The 16,304-nt window shown below is 42.6% G+C and overlaps 1 protein-coding gene across 1 annotated transcript in view; it reads right to left on the reverse strand.

Annotated features, from left to right (window-relative positions):
* Positions 1-4,813: 4,813 nt before the first annotated feature.
* Positions 4,814-16,304, reverse strand: part of BTBD9 (BTB domain containing 9) — a 187,849-nt gene continuing 176,358 nt past the window's right edge. Inside the window, exon 10 of the mRNA XM_056853291.1 lies at positions 4,814-5,167. Coding sequence (XP_056709269.1) covers positions 5,000-5,167 — 168 coding nt within the window. The 3' untranslated portion in view covers positions 4,814-4,999. The remainder of the gene's footprint in view (positions 5,168-16,304) is intronic.

The raw sequence follows: 16,304 nt of genomic DNA on the forward strand, positions 1-16,304 counted from the left end.
CCATTCTTTTAGTGCTTAGTTTGATTATTTCCCTCATTTCAATCCATACAAATCTCTTTACAAAACAAAACAATGTGCAAGCTGTCAGGTTCTGTCACAACTCTTAATATGGCTGGATTTTTTTAAAGGGTATGAGTGAGAACAAAGATATTTCACACTTTGATCTTAACAGCCCATTCCCGACAGCTGCAGCAGCTGGGTGATGGCGTGGCCATGGCACCTCCAAAGAAGTTTGGCCACTGCAGCAGGGGGGGGGGGGAAAGGGGCTTAAAAAAAAGAAAAATGTAGAAAAGGGGGGGAAGCCCCATTGAAAGCAGCGATGTTGAGCCAACAAAAAGCTGGCACAGCAGTGCTGTTGCTTAAGGGGGCGTTCCCGGACCGAAGAAGGGTTAGGAAGCTGCCTACTGGCAGCTCTACCCCCCAGAATGCCCTGGGAACGCCTGCTGGAACACTCGCGCGAGGACTTCTGCTGGCAGGACACTGGCGGAAGGCCAAGCTGGCATTCGAGGGCCATGCTGCCGCAGCAATCCAGAGGGCCATATTCCCAATATACATTAAACACAAAGCTCAAAGCCCGAGTGGGAAAAATGGTAGAGCTTTGTTTTGAACATTTGTTTTGAAAATATGAGATTGACAGCTTTCACAGGGAGGACATCATTGTCAGAAGACTGGTAGACAATCTGCACCGGGAGATGGGCAGGGGGATAAACAGTTAATTCTCCTGGACCTCTCAGTGGCTTTCAATACCATCAATCATGATATCCTTCTAGATTACCTTTTGGAATTGGGACTGGGAAGGACCATCTGCAGTGGTTTCAGTCCTACCTCCAAAGTAGGATTCAGAGAGTGGTGCTGGATGGGATTCAGAAAGTAGGATTCAGAGAGTGGTACTGCTGCTTGGCCCCTTGGCCTTCAACCTCCGGGGTCCTGCAAGGTTCCATCTTATCCCCTGTGCTTTTTAACATCTGCATGAAGAAGTCTTCTGGAGAGCTTGGCTGAGTTTCCACCAACATGTGGATGACACTCAACTCTATCACTCTTCCAACAGATCCCAAGGAGGCTGAGTGAACAGGTGCCTGGAGGCAGTTTTAGGATGAATGAGGGCTAACAAGCTGAAACTTAATCCTGACAAAATGGAGGTGCAACTGGTGTGTGTGTGGGGGGGAAGGTCTGACACAAGAACTGGGATGTCTCCTTTCTGGATGGGGCTGCACTCCCCTAGAGGAGCAGTTCTGTTGCTTGGGGGCCTGGTTGCACCTGGGTCTCCTGTTGGATAGACAGGTGGCAGCAGTAGCCAGGGGTGCCTTTCGTAAACTTTGGCTGGTGAGCCAGATGCAGCTGTTCCTGGGCAGGAAAAAGCTTGCCACGTCTTGCCCTGGCAACATCTAGATTACCGCAGTGTGCTGTATGTGGGACTGACCTTGAAGACTGACTGGAAGCGACAGTTGGTATAGAATGCTGCAGCCAGAATGCTTACTGGAATGGGTCATTTAGACTTGCTCCCAGTTTGCTTCTGGGCCCAGTTCAAGGTTCTGGTATTGACCTTTAAAGCCCTATACAGCTTGGAGCCAGCATACCAGAAAGACTCCCTAGTTCCATGTGAACCCACCTAATCATTCTGGCTGTCTTCTGAAACGCTGCTTTGGGTACCCCCATTAGAGGTTAGATGGTTGACAGCCTGAGAAAGAGCATTCTTGGGCATGGCACTGAAACTTTGGAACTCCCTTGCCAGGGAGATTCGTCTGTTTTCCTCTATTGTTCTCTTCCACCAGCGGGTAAAGACATTTTTGTTTTGTTTGATGTTCTCTCACTAACTCTTATTAGTCCTCCTCCCTGGTTGTGTGTTTTTGTGTTATGTTTTATTTAATTGTTTTAAATATTTTACATATATTTGTATTTTAATTGCCTTTTTAATGATGGAAATGTTTTAATGTTTGTCACCTTGGGGACCCTGAATTGGGTGGAAAAGCAACACAAAACATTTTAAATAAATAAATAAAATAAATAAAAAGCACTTGAAGCTGAGAAACAGCAAGCAAAGATATTCCACCTGGCGAACGATTTTCTCCACCGTATTTGCTGAGATTTTTGCTTTGCATTTTTGAAATTATTGAACTCCTGAAAATTTACATGCATGTTCTCTATAGTGAGGGCTTTAACAAATGGAATGAAACATTAAAAGGCAAAACTGGAAGTCAAAATATTGGAGCAATCGTTTGTGACTGTTACATACAGCCCGTTTTTCTTGCTTTTAGTTCACTATAACGTGCAAAACATTTTGCCATTTCAAAGTACAGCAAATTTAATACCACTAATTCTCTGGGGAAATATATCCATCTCCCTTCCTCCCATTCCCCCCCCCCCCGCTGTGAGCACACACACACACACCTTATGCCTGCCCTTTCCTGCTTTGAAAGAAATCAAGCTCTGTCCCAGATTCTCCTTTCCTTTCCCAAATGGGAAAAAGCAGACAAAAATGGTTAGGACAGAGGCTAGACTTCTTCACAGCTCTGTCCTACAGCATCCTATAGTTATCAACAGAAATTATTCATTAAGGGGCAAAGTAGAAGACCCCCTTTATCCTTCCTCCCAGGTCTTTTCTGGGAGTAGAGGTAAAGGAAAGGGTTGTTTTTCTCTGTATTTTTCCTGTTCTACATCCACAGTGCAGCACCAGATTTTATGAGCTGACAAATTCTAATGTAAATATTTCGAGTCAGTGGTTGACGAATGGGCCTTCTTATGAGTTCAGAACATTACTTGGTTAGGCCCTCTGGAACCCTTTGGAGCTAGCGAATGTAGCCTGCCTCTGAGAGCTTAATTATACATTAAGTTACTCTCACATCCTCCCTGGGTCAGCTGCGAGGACTTCAGATCAGACACACGATGCCCTGGAACTCGATTCCCTGGCATTCAAATTGGGGCCCAGTTCAGATTGGGAGGTGGCACGTGGAAAGAGGGGGCTAAGCTTTCCTCCTGCACCATTTCCCCAACCTGAAACAGCTCCATGGAGCCACTGTTTGCCCTGTCAGGGGCACACACATAACCATCAGTACATTTAGGTTTCCGCAGCAGGACAAACAGCATTTCCTCGGAGCCATTTCACACTGGGAAAACTGTACAGCGGGAAAGATGAAGCCCCACTCCCTGTGTACTGCCAGCCAATCCTAATTGGGCCTTGGTGTATCTGAGAATTATGTTCTAAGCACAAAACCGCAGGGACACGTGTAAATCAGCCATCAGGATCCCTCGCCCTGCAGGATCTCTATCCTACAGAGATTAACCATCAGTACCTCTTTCCACACGACCATCCGAGAGAGCACTTTCTGAAGCTAGCAGACGCCATGCGACATCAGTTGTTATCTGCAACCTTTGCTTTTTTTCATTCCCCCGTCAAAAAACTAGTCCCTGTGTACGGGGACTGCACTTTTCTTGTAACTCGGCCAGGCGATGGCAGATAAAAAACAAATAATTACAGAAGGCAAGACTTAAGATGAACTGTAACCAAGGGGAAAAAATTAAGAAGCCTTTTACCCTTTAATGCTCCTCAGCCACAATGCTTCCATTCCTTCCTAGCTTTAATCTGAACAGGATTCAGTAGAATGCAAGCATTTGAGCTCAAGCAGCATGACTACATTATTATTTAAAGGGCACTACAGTCCATGTAAACCATTTCCACCAAACCAGGTTTTTTTTAGCCCTGCAGACCATAATACTCTCGAACTTCACATTCTTCCTGACTCATGCAATGTTTTCCCCTAGCTAGATGATCCAGTGCAACTGATACTCCTGTGTAAATGCAGATTGTCTCTTTCACTCTGGCAAATGTGGCAGGAATGACTGTCTCAAACAACTGATTGACCCACACTTAGGAAATTGGGGGGGGGTGCTGAATGTGAAAACATTCAAGAATAATCAAACAGATAATCTGCTTTCAGTTACAAAGGATAGATGCTACTGGGATGTAAATTACTCAAAACACAAACAAGCTCTAACTATCAATGCTCAAATCTATATTTATAGAGATTATGGGAAAAGCTTCTTAGAAGTATTTTTTAAATCCCTAATGGAACAATATAATCACATTTTAAAGCAAAAACTGGACAATAAATTGCCAGCATTGTACTGCCCTTTCTGATCAATACCAAATTTAGCTGACACATCAGCAGTCAACGAGACTTGTGTTTTCCAACATGCACAAAAAAAGATACTAGGAAATCTAAACCGATTATTGTTATGAAATTAAATCATGATTTAATCACTTCCAACATTTGTTGCCTAGTTAAAGAACCTGGCAATCAGTTTCACACACTGGTAAAAAGTGACCATTCTGTAAGTCATGTAAAGTAGTCAGAATTACAATTCAGCATCCCTGGATCCATTTGTTTTGTGCAAAACCTCCTTAAGGGGTTTTCCTTATCAAAACCAACTAAAAGAGTGATTATTGCATACCCGCCCCTTATCAAGTAGATGCAGAATGATAAGCAAGGAAATGTTTAAACAAAAAATGGGCAGGAAGGCAAGCAACTGAATAAAACAAGCTGAAAATGGTTTGAACTGTACAAAGAAATATGGATATAGAATAAATTAAATAATTAAAACAACAAGGTTTCCGTCGACATGTTTTCCATACACCCTCAGAGGGAAGACCTCACAAGTGCCTTTTAAAGGCACACTTTCTCCTACTGTTCATATGGCATATCTGTATAACAGTTTGGCTTTGCTTCCCCTCCCCCACGGTTATGTTTAGAGAGGTAGGGTGTAAATAGGAAAAAGTGAAAAAAATTGAATGACTATCCCCCACTCCCAACAGAACATCCTGATTTGAACTACACAGAAAGAATGGAGTGTCTCTCGGAAGGCTTTTGAATAGCTGCAGCTGCCAGGCATAGTCCCCTATGTCCATTCAGAGAACTAAGGTGCTCCAACAGGAAGGTGGTGAACAATTTTATCATGGCACTGGGGTTGCAAATGCTCTTCTCTCTTGTATAGTTTGGTAAGCCTAGGAGTGTGAGGTGGCTCCTGGGAGGGAGTGCACAGAACCGGTGCTTGGAGCTCGAGGTGGACAGGATGCCAGCGGCTGTTCCCCTGTGCCCACGTCATCTTCACTGGCTTCTTCCTTGTGGGCAGTGGTTTCGGCTGGACACTCAAAATGGACACAGTGAAACACCTGAAAAACAACGATAGAATGAAAACCAATAAACAGGAACACACGTTATAGTCACAAGTAAATTACACATTCAATGGAACCTAAACGAGGTACACGTGAAGCAGAAGCACCCAAGGTCTTCGAGATGGAATCCATGCTGCAAGCCCTCTCAGCCATTGGAACCTCCTTATTTTCAAGGGCGAGGTTGGGGAAAGTCGAAGATCAGCTGTGAAAAGTCATGTCTGACATCAAGGAGTCCTGGCTCTGAAGTGAGCCCTTTATGAACTGGGTGTGAACTTCAAGGGTGCTTTGGACCCAGCATCTTCTGAACTGGGGAAGTTGATTTCCCACCCCTCCTCCACTGTGAAGATTACTGCCATCTCTACTTATTACCAGTAATTATAAACATTTATGTGCTTAATTTATAGCCCACCTTATTCACTGAGACTGAAGGCAGATTGTGTGTGTGTGTGTGTGTGTGTGAAGTGCCGTCAAGTTGCAGCCGACTTATGGCGACCCCTCCTTGGGGTTTTCATGGCAAGAGTCTAACAGAGGTGGTTTGCCAGTGCCTTCCTCTGCACAGCAACCCTGGTATTCCTTGGTGGTCCCCCATCCAAATACTAACCAGGGCTGACCCTGCTTAGCTTCTGAGATGTGACGAGATCAGGCTAGCCTGGGCCATCCAGGTCAGGGCAGATTACAAAATATTTTTAAAAATCCAATCAGAAAGTATAAGCCAACTGGTTCAAAGGCTTTATTTGGAAAATATCCGATAAGAAAAACATGGGGATGAAATACCCCTCCATTTCATGATATTAATCCCCAAGAGACTGACTGCATGCCTTTTTGGACAGTAGTCCCCCCATGGCACAGAGTCAGGGAAAATCTCTCTTTTTCAAGAAAGCTGCATTTCCCAACCAGGAGGTTCTCAAAATGAGATGAGTGGGGCCAGAAAGGAACCATTTGGGCCAAAGACTTCCTCCAGTTCTCACATCAAAGGCCTCATTCTTGTAACCTGACTTGCAATGCAATCCTAAACAGAGCTACATTCTTCGAAGACCATTGGCTTGGCTTAGGATCACACTGTTAGTTACTGGATGGTGGTGGGGAATAACTGCTTTTGCTTAGTATTCATTTGCTTTTGAAAGGGTTTTTTTCTCTTTATTTTACAAAACCTAAAATTGAAGTGAATGTAAATCACATGTAAAATACTAACATGAATAATTCAAATGATACTGCTTTGCAACATTCTTCTATAAAAGAATACAAAACTATTGCTCCTCTGACTTGATTGGGTAGCTGTTGCCAATTAAGTTCACTGAGTGACTCTGGCAATGAATAAATAATACCAGAGCAGGGTGGTTTTTTTTTTATGCAACCCCTTTTGTCCTGACCACCTTGTTTCCTCTTATTTGCACCTCATGCTTTCAGATGTTGAAAAAATCTTTTCCCAAACCCTCTTTAATATTGATTGGAACCTCTTACAATTTTAGTGGGCTTTTTTCGTCTCTAAGGAAGCGCGAAGGCTGGAAACAAGCTACTGGCAGACTCCTGACTTGAACAAGACTATTAAAATATCTCCTCCTTGCGATCTCTCCTTTCTTGCAGCCTGGAATCCTATTAGCCTTTTAGAGCATCATTGTACACTGAGCAGCCATGTTTGTTGAGCTGTCCCTTTGCTCCATATCGAGGTTTGAATTCACCATCTCATGAAGCCAGCACAGCTGTAGCCACTGGGTAATTTAAAAAACAACAACACAGTGTTGCAGCACACTCTCTGAATATGCCAAACAACGCAGAGGCTGGAAAATAGAAGATGCTTCTTAATGGCCTTTGATAGCTTAGAGTCAGACCCAGGAATATGCTCACACACCTACTAGAGAGCCAAACTACATGCTACAGGAGGTCTATGATAAGATTGTTAGTCAAATCAAGACCAGCTGCAGCAGGGATGAGATTTTCACTGGTGCTATGGCACTGGGGAAGGAGGACTAAAACAAGACAGGGCCCATAACAGGAGTTTGTCTTTTTCCTCCTGGGGACAATTTCCACTGGAGAAATGGAATGTTTATTCATTTAAAATATTTTTATGCAACCTTTTCCACCTGATCAGGGTCCCCAAGGTGGTGCATACAAAAACATTAAAACATCTCAACAACTAAAACCACATATAAAATCATAAAATAAAAATGCAGCTCCCACAAATATTCAGCAAGAGCCCCCAGGAGATCTGCCCTCCAAACAGACTCCGAGGCCACCATCAACAGCTCACGCTTGCCAGGATACTGCAGAGTGCCCCAGGAGTGCCAGGCCCCAAACGCGAGCATGTGCCCTTTATGAAGCAATCCTTGGCCTAAGAGGGTGGGGATTTGCCAGATCTGAGCTGGCTTCGGTCCTTAAGAACTCAGTTTGGCTTTGGCAGTGGTTGTCACCCTCAGAGCTGTCCAAGGTTCTGCAGCCTGCCTCCAGTCAAGCCGGACTACTGGGCTCTGCAGCCTGACCACCCTTGCTGGGGCTGAGTCTGCTCTGCAAGGTTCCTGCATGAACTTGACTCTAACCTGCAGGCACTCAGCCAAGATGGGGCACACGTGTAGGAAATGGTTAACTCCCCAGTGCCATGGCCATGACCCAAAGCAGAGCTCCCCATAGCTCCTTTATAAGGGTAATATACAGATTTCCAACATAATGTGGAGTTTAGCCCTAAATTGGGGGGGGGGGAAGGAAACAGTTTTGTAGGAGGGAAGAGAGACTGGAAGAAGGAACTCAGGGAAGCTGCAGGTTGCTCTAAATTGGAACGACAGCCTGCCTGCCTGTTGCCCCTATATTCAGCTTGGACATTTGTAAATAAGCAGGTCTTACAAAATTCCACACATCTCCAGGGAAAATCCTCCCTGGCACTTAATATTTGGGACTGAATACTGACTAAGCAAGTAGGGTGTGCGAAGCACAGTTCATGGAGGACTGCTATTTTTCCACTGGCAAAGCAATGCAAACATACGAGGAAAAGCCATAAAAGAGAAAAGAAGGAGCTTCCTTGTTTCTCTCTCAGTGCCAAAATCCTCAGAGATTCTTCTCTTGTTTGCAGGATGCTCAGCTGTTCCCATCTCCATTTTCTTGGAGAGATCTATCTATATGTACATGATGGCTTTCCCTTCAGTTGTCAATCTGATTTCCGCATTTGCACATGTGTGGCTGCGCAGCTTTGATTAAAGGCACTCCTCAAAATACTGCAATTACTTGTACTTTTAATTTTTTGAAAGCAGCAGCTGTTGCCATCCCCCCCCCCCAACTACCATGATCAGCGGAACTGTTTGGGAAGCTGAATGTCATTAGCTGATCAGTTATCTAGAACACATTACTTTCCTGGGAAAGGCAGTGTGATTAATGGCTGCAACACAGGAACCAGAATCGGGAGATATCCTGCCCGTGCATGTTGTACAACAAATAAGCTTTCCCCACCGCTTAAGTCAGGGTGCATTTCAGTATATAATATTCTCTCGTTAGTTCCAACAGATATCAGTCTAGAATGGGGAGTAAAGAGGGAGTAACTGTAGGGAAAACATAGTACTGTGCTGCATTTATCCGGCTGTGTGGGGGTGCACTCTACTGCACCGTGACAGTTGCCAGTCTCTCCCACAGGCTGGCAGCTGCCACAGCGCCACATTTCATCTCTCCAGCTATGACCTTCAACTAGGAAAATACATTTCAGAGCTAGAGATTAGCAGGGATAAGGCCAGGTGCTGCTTGCCAAGCAAGGGCAAAAGGCAAAACCTTCTTAGGGCCTGTTCACAGAGAACCTTTCCATGATGCCGATTCATTATTGTTTTCATAAAGACTGAAGAGCAAATGGGGAGAGTTTCTTAGAGACTAACATACCTATTCCTTGCTTTGAAAAATGAAAGCTAATCACATAGACCCCCCCCCAAGCGGGTGTGGTTAATCTGCCTGCCAGGGATCTGTGACTGGATGTGTAGGTGTACATCAAATTCACTTCTAAAATATTCACTTCTAAAATATTTCGGATCCCTTTAGGTGGATGTGCCGTCATATGAATTCTGTACCCAAGGAAACTCGAGTGATCAGCTTTTCACACCTTTGGACGTTTGAGTTCATCTACTCATAGGTGTTAGCCAAAATGGTGGACTCTTTCGGCAAGCATTTTAGACCTGAGTGAAAAGATCCTCCTTTTTGGTGAACTTGAAAGGGGGGAGGTTTGCAAACAGATTAAAGTGTTCACTTGGCTCTGTGGTATTGTCATGTAACCAAACCTGATTGGCTATGCTCTACTGTAGCATCATTCATACTCACTATGTGATCACTGACTGGCTGTGATCATGCTGTAATGGACAATAAGGTTACAAATATAGTGCTGAAAGAGAAATGGGGGCCAGCAGTAACTAACATTCTTGAATACACTTGGGGGGGGGAAGGATCTTCGGAGTTTTGGGGACCATTTTCTGATCTCTGAAATGCTATTTTCATGCTGAAACTGCTTGTCTGAAAACATTTGGCACAACCCAAATATTTACAGACATTCAATCTATTAAATACATTCATCATTTATAAAGGCAGAAGCAAAGCTTCAATAGCACCATTCAACTAGAGGATTTCTTGAACTTCTGAGTTATTTAAAGTTATCAAGATGTAGAAAGTCATATACCTGTGCAGGATGACTAAGAAATTAGAGTTGTGCCTTAGGTACTTTAGCAGTGTGCTAATATTGACAAAGGCACTGATAACAATGACCCATCAGGAACCTATGAACTAATGACAACAGCTCTTGGGGGAAATTGGACTTAATGGAAAGACACACCAAAAGAAACTGATACAATTTATGAAGTGCCTCACAACCAATGCTCACAAGCAACAATGCTGGAAGAGACAGAATAATAACGCTGACAAGAGAATGGAGGTAATAATTTTAAATAATAATAAACAATAATAAATAATATTGAATATTTAATAAAACTGATATTGTGTACTTATGAATCACAACATCCTCAATGCAAATTTTACCTCTGCCATAAACTTGCAAGTTGGCCTGAGACAAGCTATTTCCTCCTTCAGCCTCAGCTAGAATGAGGAGATTAAAACCCTGGCCCATCTTACAGGGCGGTTCTACAGACTATAGTGTACATGAAGTGCTCTGAACACTTTGAAGTGCCATGGAAATGCTTCATATTACTTTAAAAGTCTCTTTTTATTGTTAGACAAGTTGCATAGCATGTATTCCTAAATCTGTTTAAGAAAAACAAAGACTTTGTCTACAAGTCAATAATTATAGTCTTTGGTGGACTAAAATAGGGAATACAATCTAATGGCAACAGCCTTTCAGAAGAAATATTTTCCAAGAACCCCCTTCTGATTCAGTGAAAATGGATATGATACATGGGAAAATAAACCTGCAGATTACACACAATCTCCCAGCTGCTTTCAGTTAGCATTCCTGTATGTAACTGTGATAAGAAATCCTGTAGGAATGAATGGGGAAAGATGAAATAAGTATGTGTAGAATACAAATATGCCAACAGCACTTAATGAATTTGAGGAATTCAACAAGAGTATACAAAAATGAATAATCTTTTTTTTAAAAAAGATTAAGTGTGAGAAGAGGAAAATCAGAACAGTTTTGTTGCAAGATTAGATAAGAAACAGCACTACACAGCGTACATTGGAAAATCCGAAGGAACTCAACAAAGAATGAAGTGAAGCAAGACACACATTTAGATAATAATGATCCATGGATCTGTTCTCGATATAGGGTGCAGAGTCATGCAAGGAATATTCAGAACATCTTGTTTGCTCATCTCTAGGAGGAGAGCCAATTAATATATGCTTACTTTGCTTCCATGGATCAGGGCCCACCAAAGAGCATGTACCCACATCTCTGGATAAAGGGGGATTGATGACAGCAATATAAAAGGCTAATGTACTACTGGACCAAGGCTGCAGTAACTGAAGATGATGGGAAATGTGTGTGGCTTTTTCTTAGATCAAAACAAATTTCAGTTGAAGCAAATGAGGAGAAACAGCCCAAGATGACTTTTTAGTTTACTTAGAATATGCAACAAAAAAGCAGCACAACATTTCACAAGAACGTGAGGAAAATCCATTATATCGTATAAAGCAAGAGAGGACAGAATGAATGCACTAAAGTGTGCCTGCCATCTAGTGACAGGCAAAATAAGAAGGGAAGAACAAAGCGGCTCTGAATTTATGCTCCAATGCAAAACAGAACGCAAGAGTAAAAAGTAGAGGGGAAATGCCATCATCAAACGTGACAACAGATTAGGGGAAAGGGATAATGCACAGCTGGTGAACAAAAAACAACAACATTTCAGAAGTAGTTAACAAAAAAAGAGGTGAAAAGTATTCCAAAAGTACAAGGAAGTAGAGGCTACTACAGAAGGTAGCATTAGTCTGAAGAGGAAGCACTGGGGGCTTTTTAGCAGGACCATAGATGATTGTTAGAACATAGATTATTAACTGTTATTAAACACAGATGAACAACTAACTAAATAGAATTCTGCATTTAGACAACTGTGTAGTGTGTGGGGACATTAAACAGTCATAGATGATGATCACCTATTGATTATGTTATTTGTATAACTTGCCCAAACATCGAAATGCAAAGTAATGTTGTCTGTTTGATCTGCATTGAAACTGTTATTTTTTTTAGTTTGTTAATGGTATATTAGATATTTCTATTTTCCCCCTTTCCCACTTTCCTTTTTGTATCCCTCTATTATACAATAAAAATTTTAAAAATAAATAAATAAACAAATTTAGATTTGAAAGTCAAATTCACCCTATTACAGAAACAGGAAAGAGATCTGAGGGCTGGTTCAAATGTGTAGAAGTAGACTAGGGAACAGGCATTTCCAGACTTGCCCCACTTCATAATGTAGGCTGTGGACCTTACATTTCAATACTCTACCAAATAAAAAGGCTCTGAGATTATAGAAAGCTAGCATGTTGGGGAGGAAGGGTAAGCCTGGCTAAAGGAACAACACTGAGTCTAAGAAGCCAGCAGTTGTGAAAAGGAAAGGACCGGATGGGAAATTTGCAGTCTCTCTCTCCAAAAAATTATTGGGCACAAAGGGTGGTGCCCTCAGCCTTGCATGGAGTCAGCTGGGAATGAATCTGGTTGCTCACATTGTGATTAAGGTTGCCAGGTCCCTCTTTGCTACCGGTGGGAGGTTTTTGGGGCGGAGCCTCAGGAAGGTGGGGGAAGGGACTTCAATGCCATAGAGTCCAATTGCCAAAGTGGCCATTTTCTCCAGGTGGACTGATCTCCATTGGCCGGAGATCAGCTGTAATAGCGGGAGATCTCCAGCTAGCACCTGGAGGTTGGCAACCCTAATTGTGATGAATGCATGAATGTATGAATCTTTATTCTAATAGCCTCTAGTTAATTTTTTATGTTAAATAAATATGGACTTAGTTTTGGAGAGGGTGAGAAATAGGCGATCCCTTCTGTTGTGACTGACACTTAAGAATAAATACCCCTCTAACTGTGGAAGCTCTAGCAGCCTGAAGAGTCTTTTACCTGTAGGATATTAGGGTAAGATAAGATGACTGAACTCTTGCAGTTATGGGGAAGCAAGGGGAAGTGTACAGCAAGCAATAACTGTTAGAGGCTGCATGTGGAACACTTTTAAACAATAATCACATGGTAACTAGTTGTCTGTTTCTGCCCTTAGTTGCATTTGGCATGAAGGTTTCCACTTTAAGATCTAGGCAGACTGAAGATGCTGTCCAAACTTTTTTTTAATGTCTTGTGAAATTTATTCCTTGTCAGTCAGTAGCAATCAGAGGGGAAAAAATAAGTAACAACAGTTCTGCAGTAGTAGTCTCAGTGGTAAATGAGAGTGAGAATATTAGCAAGAAGTAGTATCCTGTGCTTTGCTCAAGTTAATATAACCCAATCTACGCACAATAGGTTGAAGCAGAAGCTTCTTTTTAACATGTGTCTGGTATCTTTAAAACGTTACAGTTCCATTGTGTGAGCCACAACGGCAAAGCGGTTCCTCAGTGGAACAGGCTTCCTCAGGAGGTGGTGGGCTCTCTTTCTTTGGATGTTTTTAAGGAGAGGCTAGACGGCCATCTGATTCTGTGAATTTAGGCAGATTGTGAGAGGGAGGGCAGGAACGGATGAGCCAGTGCTCAGCATTCATGGCCCTTTCTTGTATGTCCAGGTTAATGCCAATTGCCACTTTGGGGTCAGGTAGGAATTTTCCTCCAGGCCAGACTGGCCAGAGATCCTGGAGGTTTTTTGCCTTCCTCTGGGCATAGAGCAGGGGCCACTGGAGGAGGTATCTGTGAATTTCCTGCACTGCACAGGGGACTGGACCAGATGACCCTTGGCGTCTATCCAGCTTTATGGTTTCATAACCAGCACCTTGAATTCAACTTATGTTATATGGCTTCGGACAATACCATGGTGGAAGTGGAGCCACATGAGAGAGCCTCATCACATTTCCCTGAATGGGATGGAAATTAGACATGCAATGAGCATTGTCTGCCTGAGTTCCTGCTGATATACCTTCCCATCCTGTTCTAGACGGATCTGAGATGAAACAACATGAATGGTGCAAAACAACCAATACTACCCCCAACCCCCAAGCTACTGCTTTCAGGGATAAGTCTTCCACTATCCAATCTCAAGTGATAATACCAACAATAGGCTTGACCAGCACACTATCCAGCCACCTGGATACCAATTAACCAAAAGCCTTCTGGAACAATGCTGTTTTACAGCCCTTTATAAAACCAGTAAAGAGGAAGCACAACTAACTCCCTCTGGCAGTTAGTTCCAGAGCGTCAGCGCAATGACAGGGAAATGACAATCCCTCTAGAACATGGGTCCCCAACCTTTTGAGCCTGTGGGCACCTTTATATTTCTGATACTGGATGGTGGACACAGCCACAAAATGGCTGCCTCAAGAGGTGGAGCCAATCAAAAAATGTCAGGGAGTGAGGCATGCTTAACTCTAATAGGAACTCGTCAGCATTTCAGGCAGAAGTTCAGTTTAACAGGATGCCTTTTTAAAATGAACATATTGTTTAAAAATATTTTCTTGCATACACACAGTTTACTTCACTCACAGAGTGAAGATTCTTGTGCTTTGGTGGCAGCTGCTGCCAAAGCAACATCTTAAAAATCCGCCCAACCAATCAGATCTTCCAACGGCCAATGAGAAGCCCTGCTGGGCAAAAAACCCACCTGGCCCCACCCACTTGCTAAAAACACTTGGCAGGTCCCTGTAAAGGTGTCCACGGATGCCGTGGTGCCCACGGTGCATCAAGTTGGGGAATCCTGCTCTAGAACATCCTCTCTAGAACAATAATTGTAGGTCTTCCAAAATTATGCTATGAACGGACCTATGGAAAAGCAGCTCTTGTGATCCAGCTGTAACATTTAAAAGGTACCTTTGTGATTCCACCTGGAACAAGAATATTGGGTAATTTGTGATCAATTTATACATACTACAGAACACTGCACTATTTAAAACGTATTCTGATTATATTTCTGAAACATATGCAGCTTTTCTAAAATACTGGCAATCCTAATGTATCATTCAAAAGGCCATTAGGGCTTAATTTCACCACTAAATGGGGATTAAGAGAACAATTTTCCTAGCAGCAGGCTATCCTCCACTTGCCTACTACACGATTAGTTGCATATTTACAGAAGCATTTGATAATGATCACCGCTAGTGACAGGATGCTGACTTCCAAGCAGAGCACTGTCTATCTATTCTGATTACCACTATCGTAATTATTGCAAACAGTAAATGCAGACACACACTGTATCTAAGCAAGAAAGTATTTAGTGGGGGGGGGAACTAAGAGGAAAATAATCCTACAATAAGCACAATAGGAAGCATGTTTATTATTCAGTAACCACTTAGCAGCGCTAATCATTGATTAGGTTCAAAAGTTTACATTTTATAATTTGTAAATGTTTTATTCTTTTTCATCCCAGGAAACTACCGCAAATGCTTGCTGGGAGTCAAGTAATGAATGGTTCAATACCATTCCTAAGTCCAATTTACTGCCTTATTTATAATTCCCCATTGTATGAAATATATATGCACGAACATGCAATATTACTGCCTTCAGAGACATTAATCTGTTCACATATAAGATTCCAAGAGGTTAAAGTGCTTCCTTGGTTATCTGTTGGGGAGGGGAAGGGGGAGGAACTCACACGCACACAGACAGTTTAAAAGGATGAATAATTTACCTACTTGCATTTGCGGCTTCTGCTTTAATGGTGCTATTATTTATTTTGTGATATGACATTATTCACTTTTTACAGGAGTGAAATATAGCAGCTCCCTTTCAGAAAAAAAGATCATCAAATGTGACTGACAGGGATATAAATATGCTAGCCTGCATCAAGTTCTTGGCTCTACTTCCTAAGACATGTCTTTTGAAAACTCAGTAACATTATTACATTAAAAACTATGTGAGTGTGTGTGTGTGTGTAGAGAGAGATTTTTTATATAAAATCGGGCTTTTGATTGCATGGATTCACTTTAGCCTCTTCTCTTTCCCCCCTCTGTTTGCTTAGGCTAACAAAGCAACGTTGATAGGGATGTCTGGAGGCTCAGAAGTGTGAATAAGACAGCAAACACAGTGACTTCTGTTCCTTTCATTATGTCAAGTAAAATCTTGGCTGATAGTAACTACAAATGCACTGGAGAAAATCTACAAAGTATACTCAATCCACAGGATGCAATCCAGCAAAGATATAGTGTTGGACCCACCAGTGAAAGGTACTGATAGACAAAGATCTTCTCAATTTTCCTCCCCCGCCCCCGCAGTCTCTTCTGATTCCAGAAAGCTTGATTTTGGGGGTCATGGGACCAGCATGGTGTGACAGCTCCAGTGGGGAAGAGGCAAGATTGTCCTTCCTGTTTCTTCTGTCAGTGATGGTAGGCTGATGGAAGAGGGAGGAGGAAGCAATTTCACTCCTTATCCCCTCTTCACTGCAGCCCACAAACCTGCATAGCTATCACTCCACATGGGCCCTGCTGCCATTGCACATGACACTGGATCCAACCCATACATCCTGAATTCTTACATAAAATCAAAGGAACATGCATGTAAGTAACACAAGATATAGGGTAAATAGGATCTGAACTGTAGC

This window comes from Euleptes europaea, chromosome 7, assembly GCF_029931775.1.
Source record: "Euleptes europaea isolate rEulEur1 chromosome 7, rEulEur1.hap1, whole genome shotgun sequence".
Lineage (NCBI taxonomy): Eukaryota > Metazoa > Chordata > Lepidosauria > Squamata > Sphaerodactylidae > Euleptes > Euleptes europaea.